We start from the raw sequence: 16,730 nt of genomic DNA on the forward strand, positions 1-16,730 counted from the left end.
CAGAGTAGTTCTTCCAGCACTTTTTCTTTGAGCTCCTGACCAAATTTTCTTATGGTACGAGAAGCACATGTCAAGTGTCTGTTATGAGTAGGGCATACTGATTATCAGTGTGAGGAACTGAGCATTAAATGAGTTTCATATTTTTGTTGGAGAACACAAATCACAAATAACTGAAAAGTTGATTGACGGTATGAGATTCAAACATAAAAGCTTTTCACAAGACTTTCAAAAATTATTTTTGTTGTAATTTGAGTTGGCTTGGGTGTAAGGTTTAGAGATTCACTTCAGTAACAGTAGGAAAGGGATATTTACTGACAGTTTATTAGTTTGGGTAACATTTACTGCTTTAAAGATAAACACCCTAGTTTCAGTAATATGATAGCATTTCATTTCTCATATAAGAGCTCTTAAGTCCAGAATCAGAGACATGGATGTTTTGTGCCTTATGATTCTGCCATAGTTACCATTTGGCTTTTACAAAGTTGCTGTTTTAAAAACGATAGAAAAGTGAAGAATCTAGAGTCAATCAAAAGGGAATTTTTATCGATCAACTCAAGGGTGAAATATTCATTACTTAGGTTTTTAATGCATAGACAGAAATGACCACACGGTCACACTTATCTTGAGTGCTGGCTGGGATAGGTGGTCTTGCTATGACTCATAAAGAAGGGGAAACGAAATTGGTGACTTACATCTTCAGCTGTCACAAGTAACTTTTGCTGTAAAAATGTGGCTGGAAAACTATTAGGAACTCTGACAAAATGTTTGAGCCTCCCCCTTGTCTGAATGATTCTATTCTCTTTTCTGTATCAACTAGCCAGTAAAATTTCCTGTGGGAATCTGTGTTATTGGCTGAGACAATTACAATGATTTCTTTTAAATGAAGTTCACTGAATCATTTGGACCATATCATTTCATGGACCTTGGTTATCCTATGGATGAGTTGTTGATGCGCTAGGTATAGATTCATCATCCAGCCAATTATCATGGCTACGAAAGTCAACCCATGGCTGTTTTCCAGGAAAAGAGTATTTGCCAAATGGCCAACTTGTTATTATTAAACCCCTGGAAGTGCAGGTCATGCACAAAATGGTGCAGGACATGCATATCCTTTATGCACATACTTCTGTATACTTGACATCATCTCTGGATTGCCTGCAATACTTAACAGAAGGCATATGTTGTAAGAACCATGGTTACCCTGTGCTGAAGGGGGAATGATGACAGGGAAAAGTCTGCATGCTTTCAGTGCAGAGATGACTTTTTTCCCAAATATTTTTTAAAGATTTGGTTAAGTCCACAGAAGCAGAGTTCCCAGACATGGAGGATCAACTGTACTTCAGCATTCAAAAACCCAACATTTATATAATGGCCCAAACCTGAAAACCACCCAGAAAAGCAAAACATTTTTTTACTTTCGGGTAGTTACACATGTATGCACTGTTTGTACAAATTTACTAAGCTGAGCTCTTTTCTAAGTGATACTACATTTTCATGAAAGCAAAATGATCAGAAATTTACATTCACTACTTGATAGTACAATTGTTATCAGACTGTTTTGAGAATTAAAAATAAGCATCCCATATGAGTGCAAGTTCAAGACTTGGCTACTCACTTCCTAACCAGCTACCACCTGGGAAAGCAGTGGAAGACGGCCCAAGTGTTTGGACTCCTGCCACACATGTTGGAGACCTGGATGAAGTTCCTGGCTCCTGCCTTCAGCCTGGCCCTGCGTTGGCTGTTGTGGCCATTTGAGGAGTGAACCAGCAAATTTCTCTTCCTTCCTTCCTTCCTTCCTTCCTTCCTTCCTTCCTTCCTTCCTTCCTTCCTTCTTCTCTCTCTCTCCTTCATTCTCTGTTCTCTGTGTATTTGCCTTTCAAATAACTGCATAATTTTAAAAATTCTCACACATATAAAACTTCCATAAAACCAGGCTCAACCCTCTGTAAATAATCAATCTATCAATAAAGCAGACCATAGTGAAACAATAATACTGAATTATAAGGTTTTTGTTTTGCCTTAAATTTGTTCTGACTTTTATGATTTTTAAGCACATTTCAACATTTTTGCTTTAAGAAATAATTTTTGTTTTATGTTTTAATAGAACTAAAAGTAGTAGTACTTGGATTATTATGACACCCTTTGCAGTAACATGTCTGATTACTGTAAACTCATTTTCCTCAATATGTATATCTTCTGTAATGGACATAGCATATATGGGCCAGGGCCAGGTCATGAGAAAATAGAAAACTTCAATCTACATAAACTTTTGTGGGAGTGGTGGTGGTAAGTTTGTAGTATTTTTACTCCATTTTAGAGAGAAAATTAACAGTTTTGCTCATGGTATTGGAAATATCAAGTAATCAAGAAATATTTGTTGAATAGCTGATATTCAGGTCACCATGCTGTATATAGAGGCTGTAAAAATTCATATGCTTTGTCTCTTCTGGGAAAAGTCAACTCGAATAAGAACATGAACATAAGCATTATTTGATGACTTATGTTTCTATGTTAATAACAGATAAATAGCAAGTATACAAAATGTTAAAATGAAAGGAAAAATATCAGAATTCTAACACAGTGCCTTCAAGGGGGCATTCAGGAGCATGCTGTAGAAAAATGATTTTTTAATCAAGCAATTTTTTCTTTTAAATGAGTTCTTTCACTTAGCAGATATTATCAGTTGCTTAACCTCTTGGTGCTTTAAGAGTTTTAGTTGAGAATTATGGGTGAAATTATTGTGGCATAACTGAGGAAAAATAGCAGGTTCAGCTAGCTTATATTTCTGACCCCTCACAAGGGCCAATAAATAATCACTGAGGATATTTGGTGTCTGACATATTGTATGGGATGGGGGAACAGAGAAGCAGGGAGTTGGGATGCTGCTTGAAATCAGAGTAAGGTAGGGGAAGGACATACTGAAGGTTTCAAATGCGCAGTGAGTAACAAATGTATGTAAAAGTACAGAGAAAGATCAGAAAACAATGTTTGAGAAACCTAAACTAATCAGTACAGCTAAGGAAGTTTCCTTTGGCAAGCACAGTGAGGGAGTAGTTATGGGAGGAAACCAGATGCTCTCATCCCCAGTAGTTCCTTTTCCAGAGTAGCAATCACCTCTCTCCTGAAATGTATTTACTTGTGGGAAATGATGCAGGCAAGCAGTGGAACACACTAGTTTCTGTAGTGCAGACTTTCTCTTTATTGGTCCCCCACATGTTTAGTGCAGTGGTGTCAAGGGGCTTCTGTGGTTCAGATCTTGAAAGGTGGACAGGAACTGAGTCCAAAGAAAAAGCAGGGTTATCCTGACAGGTGTCATTTACACCCTGCAGACTCATCAGGTGGGAGTATCCTGTCAGACTGTTACCTCACTGGATTTAGGTTAGAGGTTACCACCTGTGGAACTATGGAGAGGTGAAGAGAGATGGCCAAGAAAAAAATCCATTTCTCCCAGATCTGGGTGTCTGAATAAAATCAGGGCTCCTCTCCCAGGAAGAATGGGGTAGGAAGAGGCCTAGTTTTTTGGTTTTGCCTCAAAAGGACAAGCTCCCTGTGATTTAAAGATTAAGGTATGAAAGTGATTCTTGTATCATCCTTAGACCCCCATTAACAAACTGAATTTCTCAATAATCTGTTTATTGTTGCATGGAACAGTGAGTAACTTCTGGACGAATTCATAAGTTAGGGCATTGTTATTCTCCACTACCTAAGATTTGGTTATGTTTTTGAGGTCAAAGCCTAAGAGCAGCTTTAAAAGGGAGAAGCAAAGAGGAGATAAAACTAATGAGGACAGTACCCACACCACGCAAAGGTACATGCCTAGAGGAGGGAGTCACAGGTTTTTCTGTATCAGCCACAGCCCTTTACACCCAAGAATGAAATAATCCGGGGCCACATCCATTCTCACCATATCCTAACTCCCAGAATAGCTGTCAGCACCTGGCTTCCTGTGGACCAAGGAGGAAGAGAACATGGGATCCAACTCAGAAAGATCAGTTTTTCAATCCTTGCCTATTTTTATCTTGGGCTTCTGTCTGAACCCATTTCCTGATCAGTCTCATTAATAGTACCCCTCTTAGGGTTGCCAGATCAAATAAGAAATTCATGTAAGGAGCACAGCACCTCAATGTTCCTACACTTGCTCCCTAATGACAATCAGCACTGTGCTGCCCCCCAGCCCCAAGTTTAGCACAGGATAAGAAGGCAGAATGTATTCCTTTACTGTGTTGAGGGGTGTTCTTGAACCAGTCCCCAGGCGCTGGGCAGCCACAGTCGTGAGCTGCACCCTCCACTGGCGCCTTATTGCCCCTGCTCCACCCACACCTCCCGCTAGCAACAAGTTCGCTTCTGGGAGACCCACCCGTGAGCCACAGGCGGATCCGGCACCTGCTAGGAATCAGCTGGGGGTGGGGGAATCGCAGGGAGGTGGGAGAGCCTGCTGCACCTGCGGGGGTAGTGATGGCTGGGCAGAGGCGTGGGAAGGAGGGACGGAAGAAGTTGGTCCTAGCCCCAGGCTAAAGCAACCATCAGAAGCACCCAGCGCTCACATCCCGCCTCTCTTCCTGGGACCTGGAATCTCTTCCGCACAGCCTCTGGTAGCCACATCGCGTCCTTCTGTCTGTTGGTGTTCCCTCGCTCCAGATCTGCACCTCCTTCACCCCCACTGCACCGCAATCGGGCCAGGCTCCCTAAGGATCCTCGAGATCCCCATTACAGATATTTCTGAGGAAGAGCAAGCATGTCAGCCACGGTCCCTAGCCAAGTCGTCTCAGGATGGACACCCTGCGTCTGCAAAGGAGCCAGAGGCGTCAGAGGCCCGGAGCCTTCCGCTAATTGCTCAGTTGAACTCTTGACAACTTAGGGCAACGGGGATCCCCGCGCTGTCGTGGGAAAGCCAGGCTGGCTGCCCACGCATCTGAAGGGGACACCTCCGCGTCTCCGTGGAGGATTCCAAAGTCCACACTTGCCGCTAGTGGAGAACCAGGGAGCCAACCACGAGTGTGTTCCGGGGGTGGGCAGTCATAGGCGGGGAGGGGGTCAGGGTGAGGGGAGGTATAGGGCTCAGAAGTTCCGCCCAGATTTGGGAGAGACCAGCTCTTATGTCAGATCCTCCCGGTCTGGAGCAGGAAAAGAGCAGGGACTGAAGTCCCCAAGGAGGAAAGTCCTCCCAGCGCGGGGTCGCCGAGGGGACCGTCCAAGCTTTGGGCCCGGTGGCTCTGAAACTGTTCTTTCAGCAGAGGTGGGGTTTGGAGGGGAGTCTTCCCTGGCGGGGCAGTGGACGCCAAGCCCGGTTGTGCAGGGCTCCATCCGTCTGTCTCCAGGCTGCCTGGAGAACTTGGTACCTCGGACAGCAGCCGGGGCGCACAGCATCCTTTGAAAGACGTGGCCTTATTTTCACCCCCAAGTCAAAGAGCAATAAATTATTTTGATGACCTTACTGGTACAGATGAAGGGCATTTTAATTACATAACCTGTGAGAGATCACCGGAGGCAATGTCGTGTTGAAGGAGCCGATGGCAGAGTATCTGCATCGTAGGAGAAAGAGAAAAACTTGCAAATCTGCATGGAGATTGCGCAGGGCTACCCGTCGTTGGGCAAACGACATGCGAAATGCACGAGAGAGCTTACCTTTCGGACCCCAAAGCCGTGTTCTGCTGCAACTTGGCGAGCTTCTTCCTCTCCCCCTTTATGCAACTCCACAAGAAAATGATTCGTGAAGACTGCTCTCTCGGAGGATGCAAAAACCGTGACCCACAGGAGGAGCCCAGCGGCCGCCTGCCAGCGGGAGATACAACCACCCTTCATCCTCCTTTGGGAGCGAAAAGTGCGGCTCCGAGGCGCGCAGCCTGGTGAAGTAGGGGGACCCGGAGGGAAGGTGCAAATAAAATATATATATATATTTATAGTTTCTTTTTCTTTCTTTAAAATCTTTGTGTCGAGAAAGAGACGGAACAGGGGGTTAAAGAGCAGCAAATCAAGTGTGCGTTCCCCTCCGGCGCCTGGCTGGAGGGAAAGCTGGGTGGCCCGGCGACCCGGCTCGCTGGCAGGGGTGCAAGCGTGGGGAGCTGTGTGTACCAGAGAGAAAGAGCGAGTGTATGTCTGTGCTTGATGCTAAATCTGCATTTTCAGCTCCTCCTCGGCTCCAGTTCCCTAGGGGCTGGAGGAGAGCACCAGCCCGGCTGACGTGCGCCTGCCCGCCGCCAATGAGGGTTGGAGAAGCTGTGGGCCCCGCCCTGGGCCGCCCCTGCCCGCCCCCAGCCCAGCCCGGCCCGGCCCGGCCCGCCCGGCCGCCTCCGCCTAGGGAGAGAAGGGGAGGGGCGAGGCGCCGCGAGCCCGCGCCCCCGTCCCCTCCGCAGCCGGCGCGCTCCTGCAGCTCCGCCCCGGCGGCCGCCGCGCGCCCAGGAAAATCCCCCCAGCTGCAAGCAGGCCGGCGGCGCCTGAGTGATGTCATTGTTTGTGGAAATCTGTAGGGCTCTGGAAAGGGAATTACGGAGCGCGCGGCTACCAGAGGTCCCGAGGGGAGCTGGGGGCACCAGCCTCTCCTTTTTTCTCGTCCCTGCTGATTATTTCTCCGCTGCCCGGCTGCAAAACAACTCTCTCTCTCTCTCTCTCTCTCTCTCTCTCTCTCTCTCTCTCTCTCTCACAAACACACACACACACACACACACACACACACACACACACACACACACACGGCATTCGTAACTCTGCTCCTTCCAATAACAAAGCTTATTTTAGCCCTGCCCTGCCACTTGGGGCAAATCCCCAGGGGGAGATTTGCTTCCCTTCCTGGTACGCCAAAGGATGGGGGAGGGGGGCAACAGTCTGTTCTGGGCAACTCAAGGGGCGAGGATACAGGGAAAAGCTGCAGGTGAGGCGCTAAGGGCAGCGGGAGGCCGGGCTAGCCATGTGCGTATACTGGATCTGGAGCTGATTTCCCAAGGAGCCGTTGCTGCGCTGCTGCCCAGACTGCCCAGAAGATGATGCGAGGGTGGACACACATAGAGGCGCCTTCTTGGGCTTGGGGACTCTGGGCGACCCAAGGACAGCGAGGTTGTGAGTTTGAGGAGGTGTTGCCACCGGTCCCACGCGCTTGACGGGAGACTGGCCCTGAGCGTCCTTGGAAGGACGTAGATTGGGTCCCAGTGGCAGGGGTCTGATGGGTTGTCCCGTGAGGAAACACATGCCCACAGTCTGCAGGGTTGGCTGCCCTGGCTCGTGCCGGTGGAGGAGGACGATTGTTTCCAAGCAATTCACACAGGGTTGCGTTCCAGTGTATTTACGGAGATGTGGTTGGCATTTCGTTGCAAAGTTCAAAACCTGCTTTACAGGGATGAGAGGTAAGAGACCTTTGCTCAGGAGCTAAGCGTATGCAATTGAGAGCGAGAGTGAGAGAGAATATAACAAGAACACATTACACATACCTGTGTATGTGCACTCTCCCTTTCCATTCCAGCATGAAGTTAGATTCCACAAGAAAAGCACTCTTGGTAGAAATGAACACAATTTTGAAAAGATTTATTTATTCGAAAGGCAGAGCGACTGAGAGAAAGGCATACACACACTCCTTCTGTTTGTTGTTTCACTCCCCGAATGGTTGCAATGGCTGGGACCGCGCCAGGCTGAAGCCTGGAGCTGGAACTCCCACGTCGGTGACAGGTACCCAAGAACATGAGCGATCTTCTGCTGCTTTCCCAGTTGGATGACGAGAGAGCTTAAAGGAACGTGGAACTCTCCCCAAGAACCCAGTTATGGTGGGTCATGTGGTTTGCAGAGAGCCTGTGGTTCTGAAGTGGCTGTCTCCCCAGAGCCCTTTCAAGTATTGTCTAACACAGTTTGGACTTGTTGACAGTTTTGAAGAAAGCATAATAATCTGCCGTTTTTATTTGGATTTCTGCAAGAAAGTTAAACAAAATGCAGAGAAGGTTGGCGGAGTTAAGGATGCCAGGGACAGAGTGGAGACAAGGTTTCTGGAAAAGCATTGGTGAAAGAGAACAAACCAAGTCTGAGTCCCTTAATTACGACTCAGAGGCTGTCATTTCTACCAAGAAACTTTTCTTTTATCTGCTATTGACTCCACACCTTGTCCTCTTACATTCCATCTGTTTGCCTATCATGCAAGGTTTTCATGTGGAGAGAGCTTCATTTCTCCCTTCCGCTCTCTCTTCCTTAGGTCTCCTCTGGATTTTGCATCAAAGCATGAGATTGGTGTAAAGCAGTACAACATGGTTCTTCCTGCCCTATATTGTTTCTTGAGAAGAATGGCAGCAAATGAGAAAATGATATTAGATTTATAAGCACAGAGCATTTCAAAAGCAGTGGCGTAGATAAGCTTAAGCCTACAGACAAATAGATGCCAAGAGCATCAGATAAGTCAATTTAGAAGATTATGGGTGTTGGGAAATAGCGCTGCTAATGCAGCTAAATCTCTCTGAAGATAAACATGAAATTACCATCTATTTAGAGACATTTATTAATTTTTTTTCTGGAACCACAGAATGAGTTTTCATTTCCTAAATAAATTCCAAATATGAGATGATGGTAAGTGTTGAATCTTATACATTGCTGTGGTTTGAGTATGGTTTGTCTCTTCTGCAACTCAGGGTAGAATTGGATTTCACTGTGGCGAGGATAGGCAGTTAGGACATTTAAGAGGTGAAGGGGATGACATTTGGCACAGTGGTTAAGTTTGGGACACCTGTATTCTGTAATAGAATGCCTGGTTTGAGTTCTGGCTCCACTGTGGATTCTAGCTTCCTGTTAATGCGCACCCATTGAGAGAGAAGATGATGGCCCAAGTCCTTGAGTCCCTGCCCACCCGTGTGAGAGACTGATTGAATTCCCAGCTCGTAGCTTTGGCTTTGTGCAGACTTGGCTGTTTTGAGCATTTGGGTTGCGAGCCAGCAGAGGGAAGATCACCCTCTTTCTCTGTGCCTCTACTTTCCAAATACAATGGAAATAAATAAATAACTAAAAGTTGCTAAAAGAAGTATATGGGCAGAGCCCCCATGAGTAGATCAAGCTGTTCAAGGACGAATGAGTAGATTATTGTGTTACAATGGGTGTTGCCTTATTGTAGAACAGAATTCTCTCTGGCTTGTGCTATTTGGCCTTGTGGTGGTCTCCACCCTGTGATAATGCACTAAGCAGTGTTCATGAGATGCCAGGGTCACACTCTGCAACTTTCAGTGCTTCACATAGAAGAAAGCTAACCATAATAGCATAGCAAATGTAAAGAGATTTTTATTTTGCAAATGCATTGGTAAAAATGATTTTTTAAAAAGATGTATTTATTTTTGTTGCAAAGTCAGATATACAGAGAGGAAGAGAGACAGAGAGGAAGATCTTCTATCTGCTGATTCACTCCCCAAGTGACTGCAGTGGCTAGAGCTGAGCCAATCCAGACCAGGAGCCAGGAGCCGGTCTCCACGTGATGCAAGGTCCCAAAGCTTTGGGCCATCTTTCCCAGGCTATAAGCAGGGAGCTGGATGGCAAGCAGGGCCGCAGGGATTAGATCCGGTGCCCATATGGGATCCTGGTGCATGCAAAGTGAGGACTTCAGCTGCTAGGCTACTGTGCCAGGCCCAAAAGTGAATTTTTAATGCACAACACTGCAATAAGCAAGAAAAGGCAATTTATTGATACATTGGACTATTATTTGGAATGGGAATGCACGTCTCCATGAGCGCACATACATTGCTCTTTTAGTTAGCTGTTTCTCAGGCTCCTTCCTCTAACAACAGTGGTCATTTTGGAGAAGGAACATAATGAGGAGCGAGAACAGCAACATCCTCTCTTGAGAAGTGACCTAAAGCCAGTTGTCAAGAATTCTAATGAAGGCTGTGCTACCACTGGCTATGTATGCTGCTTGGGCCAAATCTGGGCCAAATCATTGCACCTTGCATAACCTCTATCTTTTCATTAGTAAAAACAGACAGATGGATTATATGTCCTTTGGATCCCAAAGCCGTTAATACCAAAAAAAAAAAAAAAAAAAAGCAATAGCACAGACAATGATATATAAGTCATTGTCTCGAGTTAGAGAAAAAAATGTTGAGGATAGGCATAAATTGTCGTTTTAAAGATTTACCTATTTATTTGAAAGGCAGGGAGAGAGAGAGAGAGAGAGAGAGAGAGAGAGAAAGAGAAAGAGAGAAAGAGAAAGAGAGAAAGAGAGAAAGAGAGAAAGGAGGAAGAGAGAAATCTCCCAGTTGCTGGCTTAAGGCACAAATGGTTACAGTGGCTGGTGCAGGCCACGCCTAAGCCAGGAGCCAGGAACACCAACCAGGTCTCCCATGTGGGTGGCAGGAATTCTAGCACTTGAACCATCATCCATCTGTTCCTTTCAGGTGTTTCAGTAGAGCTCTGAGGCAGAAGTGGTACAGCTGGGACTGAAACCTACACCTGTATGGACTGGTGGTTTAATCCCCTGTGCTACAATGCCAGTCCTGGGGAATGCCACACTTTGAGATAACTTTGGGGTGGCCGGCAGATTTTGTTTTATTTGTGTGGCATCTTCCAAATGAACTCATATTTCCCTATGTGGATTGGAGAGAAGATTGACTGGCACAGATACATTGACATTCACTAGCAGCAACAAAAGCCATTAGCATCTGCGACTCATCCACCGTGTATCTTGCCGTATCTCTAGCAGTGATGTGTGGTATTTGGTTCTGGTTCAGATGTCTCACAACTTCAACATTCACTTTGAAGATGTTGTCTAGACTAGGCAAACCAGAAAATTCTCCTCTGATGGTTGCATAATTACAAATCATTACGACTATAGGCAACACAAATTCCCAAACCACCCAAGAGGAGAACTTGAGCTCTGTGTTGAAGGGAACAGAGTGAGCCAGGAACAGCTGCTAGGAGAGCCTGTCAGATCTCTAAGAATTCTTTGGACCGTTAGGGACATGATACATTTTTGTGTTTTTGTTTTACATGTAGGAGAATGAGATCTGTACAGCTGACAGTCATAATGTAAAAATTAGGCTTGCAAGAAGTCTAGGTGGACATCCCTTCTCTGCTATATTTGTTCTGGAAACTTCAGAGGACAGTAGTTCTCTGTTCTCATATTGTATCATTGACTCTGTCAAGTGGGCTCGAACCTATTCCTTACACCCAGAGTTATTCCCAGGCTTTCTGAAATAATGTTCATCTAAGTTTTGATCCCAGAATCAATGAACTTTTTCTTTTTGCAGATAATTCTTATCTTTTAAGATCTCATCTTATTTTCCTGTAGTTGCTATAATTCAAAATTGAGATATTCAGAAATTTTAACTGTTTTCTTAGTGCACATTCTTTTTTCTCAATCATGGATATTTAATTGGTTCTACCTCCGATTCATATAGCTTTCACCAACTTATATATTTTTACTTCCATTGAAAGTTCTCAATCGACTTATTACCTAAGCTACCTTAAGTTAGTATAGTGGAAAGTTTCATCAAGTGCCTTATGATTATCAAGGAACTGAATCTAGAGTACTTTAGCTTATATTCATTTTGTTACTTCATCAATAAGGCATAAAATTTATTCTTACTAATTGACTATAAACAAAAGCTATCCCTTGCTTCCTTATTTTCCAGGACAGTGAAAATTTATTTTTTGTGCTAATTTGGGTTTTATTCTTTTGATAGGGCTTGAAGTAGCAAAACAACGAGTACCAAGGGCCCTTTTAATCTTCTTTTGAAAATTAGAAACACACTGCTATTCACTATCTTTAGATTTCTCCCTAGGTTTACAGGACTACAAAATAATGTTTGCTCACTTGGAAAATTAATTAGTTATTTCTCAGGGCTTATTGGAACACTGCTTACTGTCTGTACAAAGTGATTATCTATTCATGAATTCTCTACCTTGTGTTATTTCCCTTTTCATGGTCTTTAAAAACATACAGCGAATCTTTCTAGATTCACTTTTTGAATGATTATGGAAACTGTCTTTAAGAAAGGAAATAGCTTATCAGGATCAAATCTGGTAACTCATAGACAACAGACTCGAGTCAGCACTAGACAATAGTAAAGAAAGGAAATTTGTTGTATCCCTCAAACTACCTGTCATGTAGAAGTGATTCAGGAACCACAAGGCATGTGGCTTTGTAGCAAATAAAGAAGTGGAATTTTAAGCAACAAATTTTTTATGTGTGAAATAGCAGTTCAATTACTAACAGATGTGCACTAGTTCTATAAGGTCAACTTTGTGCACTATAATGAAGTGTGAATCTAGGAAAGACTTTTCTTTAACTCACATGCTTTGGGTAATTGAACACTATTTAGTGTCAGTTTGGACAATGTAGCCTAAGAAATTGTTATGTAATATTAAACATACTGACAAAATATATAAACTTATAGTTGTATTCTCAGATATACTACTTTCTATTCTTTTGAAAATATTCCATCCTTTCATTGTTTGAGGAAACATGACATGGTCTATTTTAGGAAACTTCATCATGTACTATCCAATTTATCTTCCTATGATACAGGAAGGAGCCAACCACCAAGTACAGCCTTATAAGCAGATATCTCTAGAACTACTCACTCACATAATTTTAAAATTGGACAATCAAGAGATTATAACTTAAAAAGGATATAATCACAATAACCTTAATTTCTCTTGACACACCTTATTCTATATTAATTTATGTCAGAGACTGTATAACAGTGACATAGTTGCATCCAGCTTGCAGATATCCTTTTTAAAATTTATTTATTTTATTATTTTATGATAGTTACATAGGTTCTGGGATTTCCCTTCCCCCCTCCACAAATGCCCACCCTCTCACTGATTTCACCTATATTATTACAGTAATATAGTCCTTTATGAACCATCATAAGTCCCTCATTCTGCTATTTAAGTGTATCCTGACATTATCGGTATTGATAGTGGCAGAGTTCAGCATCCCATTGTCAAGATATGTTTAACAATTTCATCAGGAATCCATCATTCTTTTAAAAAATTTGATTTATTTGAAAGGCAGAGTAACAGTGAGAGAGAAAGGGAGAGAGAGAGAGAGAAAGAGAGAGCGAGAGAGAGAGAGAAAGAGAGAGAGAGTTAGTTCTTCATCTGCTCCTTCACTCCCCAGATGGCCCCAACAGCCAAGAAATGACCCGACTGAAGTGAGGAACAAGAAGCTTCATTTGGGTCTCTGATGTTGGAGCAGGGCCTAAGTACGTAGGATATCCTCTACTACTTTCTCAGGCAAATCAGAAGAAAGCTAGATCAAAGTGGAACATTCAGGGCTAAAATGATACCACACAGATATGCTTTAAATGGATCACAGTGTTAACAAAAATAGTCACAATGCTTTAACAATCAGTTGTTTTCTACAGAAATTCAGAAATGTGGCTTCTTGTGGACTAACCAAAGGTTGATGGTTTAGCTAGTTTTCGTGGCTGCTATTTTCTCTGTTGTGTTATAGTGCCTGAGCTAACCATTTTGTGAAGTTCTCAACAAGCCTCCTCAGTCGTGTGACTTACATTCATCATCTGGCTTTTGGTCATTTGGACTTACAACTTTTGGTGTGAAGAACCTGGAGATCTCAACTCACTTTGTTATAGATACTAATTGCAAGGTCTGTAACAAAACATTTAAATAACATGGGCATAGAAATGTATTCTCTAAGTGTTTTTTTTTCTGAGGTGTAAAAACAGTTGAACTCAGACTTTCAGGGAAATGGTGCAGAGTTGGTCAAAAGCGTTCTCTGTCCATATCTCATAACACAAAACAAGCAGGCATTGCTTCCTTTTCCCAGCAGTGAAAGCCTTTGCAAATGTCCAGTATGGTTAGCTTTTATGCTTCTCAAGGTAGGACTTAGAGGAACTGCAAGAAAAGGAAGAAAAAAATCCCCTAGGATTACTTATAAGAGAAGAGTGAGATGTTAGAATATCAATTAGTCTATTGATGCTCTAGAGAGACTAGAATGACATTGTGTGTATATTGTGGAGCTGTAAGCAAAGATTCTTTTGTTAATGCACATACTGTGTCATTTTAGTCATGTGAAGAATGTCACTTCATCTTGGCCTCAGTGCAAATTAGGGGCAGGGATTTTTTTTTTTTTTTGGCTGATTGCATCTAAGATCATGTTTAGGGCTAATGTGCAATGATGACATTCTAGACCATGCAGTTATTGCTTCTTGGCCTTTTGGCTGAGGTCAACTGCAGACCACACACTTACTTCTCTCATACATCCCATACCTCTTAAGGCATATTGGCTACATGAGTTATACTGTGATAAATAAAACACAAAAATGTGTAGATGCAAACTATAGCAGTCAGTTGTTGCCACTATAATGGTGTGAAACCAACTGCCTTTCACTAAATGGCTTACAAGTGTTATCCTCCTGCCCACCTATTATGGGAGACCTGATGGAGTTCTGGGCTTCTGAGTTCAGCACTGACCATTGGTGAGGGAGGGCTGTGACCACTTTGGGAGGGAATCAGCTGATGGGCTATCTCTGCCACTCCCCATTCTTTGTTATTCTGCCTTTCAAAAAATGAAAGGATGCATAAGAAAATGAATTAATTAAAAAGAATTTTAAGATGGACCATTCCATATGTGTGTCAGTGATAGCACTTAATCAACTTGGCTTGCATATACCACTAGCTTAGGTCTAGTGACTTGCCAATGATAGATTGAATCAGCTGGTGAGATTAGCGGGTGAAGGTAGCATCAACAAATAAGTGTTAGTCTTCGGGAAGGAAAGTCATTTTATCAAGTGGTGATAAAAAGAAAACCCTTAAAAAGACATCTATCCATTATAAATGTGTGCAGCGATAGAGTATCTATATCTATATCTATATATCTATATCTGATCTATATCAACTGTATCTATATCTACATCTACATCAGGTAGGGAAAGGAGGGTTTTGTTTTCCTCAGTTGCACATGAAATGACAGAATCACCTCAACCTTCACAACTGCCCACAGTGCTTTATGTATAGTTACATTGTTTCTTCAAGGTGCCCTTATTATTTCTTCTCTCATTTTTCCCAGAAGACATGCTCCAGAAGGAACTGGCAAGTTTCCTTGGCAAGAGCAGATGAATAAATAAGGAGCATGAGCTTGCGTCTTTTTGCTGAGGTGATTTGTCAAAAAAACCCAAAAACCAAAAAGCAAAAACCCACAGCTTTCTGCCTGTTTTCAGATTTTCAGGGTTGTATTCAGCCTTAATCAGAGACAATCTTAAAATCTAAATCACTGAACAAATTGAATAAAAGCTTTTGATATAACAAGAAGTCGATTGATCTCATATGGCTGAATACAGTGGTCTGAAGCTATTTCAACTAAATGTTGAAGAATTGGACAATAGTGAACTTCCCACTCACGTTTGCCTAACTTATTGAGTGGTGAGTGGTACCAAGTGATACAATCTTATGAAGAAAAATTGGCTTTGATACCAAAGAGAGAAAAAGTATCTAGGCAAGACATCATTGAGGGTCTGCCACTTATTTTAAGTACCTGGTACTGAATGTAGATGCACTTCTATCGTACAGTCTGAGTTTACAGTCTGTTTGCATTGGCACTGGAGTTGTTACTACTCGCTTCCATTCCTTATACCTCATAGGGTAATGGCTCCAGTAAGTTTCCAGTCTCAGGGCCTTCAATATGCTTCCTTGTGTTTGCATTTAACAATATTTCCTTGCTAAACTCTCAAGTTACTACATCTGTGTATGCCATTCTGCTTTCTTAGCAGTATGATAGACATAATACCTATGTAAAGTATGCCACATATTGTGTATTTTCAAAACATAGAATGCATTTACCTGCAAATTGTATAAATATGGACAAAGCCCTTGTGATAGATACAAGTATAACCAAAATACATCCCAGCCTTGTGGGATCTTGGCTGGAAAAATACAGTAACCAACTTTTTTTTTTTTAAAAAAGCAAAAGAATGTAACACAGAAGGACAAAAATATGACATATAGTGTGCAAGAATATTAAGGAAAACCATTTGAAGAGACATGGGAAAATGGCATAGTCTGGATTTTTAGAAAAAGTCCCCAGGACCAAGCAACCAGGATTCAAAATATTAACCCCAAAATCCTATATGTGAGGTGTGGAAAACTGTAGAAGAGAAAAAGGGACTCTGAAAAAAAAATCATATAATAATAATAATACCCTCCAAATCCACTGAAAAAAAAAATAGATGGGAAGGAAGGGCTTGAGCTGGGTGAGAGCCCAGGGGCCACCACCCCAGCAGTGCAGGACGCTGACCACGTGCAGCCTGGGCCACAACAGTCACACCAGTTGTGCAGGTCTGTTGCTGCTCATCAGCTGAACAGAAAAAAGTCTCTGGGTCTATCTCACATGCCTAAAGGCATCCCTGGAAATTACATTGTACTAACACATCTTCCAGAAGAGCAAACTGTACCAGGCTAAAAGGAGAAGAGGGAGGCCTCATTTGTCTCCTAGCTATCACATGTTGGTCTTTGATTGATACTGGCATTACTGTACCAACAACTGATCTGAGCACATTACCATGCTAAAACCATTTACTGTGCAGATAGACACAAATATGAGAACTCAGAGAAGCATTTTCAAAATAAGAAGCCAGGGTAAAAATAACTAAATCCACAACCTGGAAATATTCCAAATGTCTCTGTAAGAATGGGACAGAGATCCTTTTATGACTCCATTAATTGAAACTGGGCCGAAAGATGATTATCATGTGTTCCAAATAGAAGAATAACATTGTTAAAAAGCTTAAGATGAGAATAAATTAGCTGATACA

The 16,730-nt window shown here is 42.8% G+C and overlaps 1 protein-coding gene across 1 annotated transcript in view; it reads right to left on the reverse strand.

Annotated features, from left to right (window-relative positions):
- PCSK2 (proprotein convertase subtilisin/kexin type 2) overlaps nt 1–6,095 on the reverse strand; it is a 214,843-nt gene extending 208,748 nt beyond the window's left edge. The window contains exon 1 of the mRNA XM_004598172.3: nt 5,626–6,095. Within this exon, the coding sequence (XP_004598229.1) occupies nt 5,626–5,802 (177 nt within the window). The 5' untranslated portion in view covers nt 5,803–6,095. The remainder of the gene's footprint in view (nt 1–5,625) is intronic.
- Between the last annotated feature and the right edge of the window lie 10,635 nt (nt 6,096–16,730).

The sequence above is a fragment of the Ochotona princeps genome, chromosome 22 (genome assembly GCF_030435755.1).
Source record: "Ochotona princeps isolate mOchPri1 chromosome 22, mOchPri1.hap1, whole genome shotgun sequence".
Classification (NCBI taxonomy): domain Eukaryota; kingdom Metazoa; phylum Chordata; class Mammalia; order Lagomorpha; family Ochotonidae; genus Ochotona; species Ochotona princeps.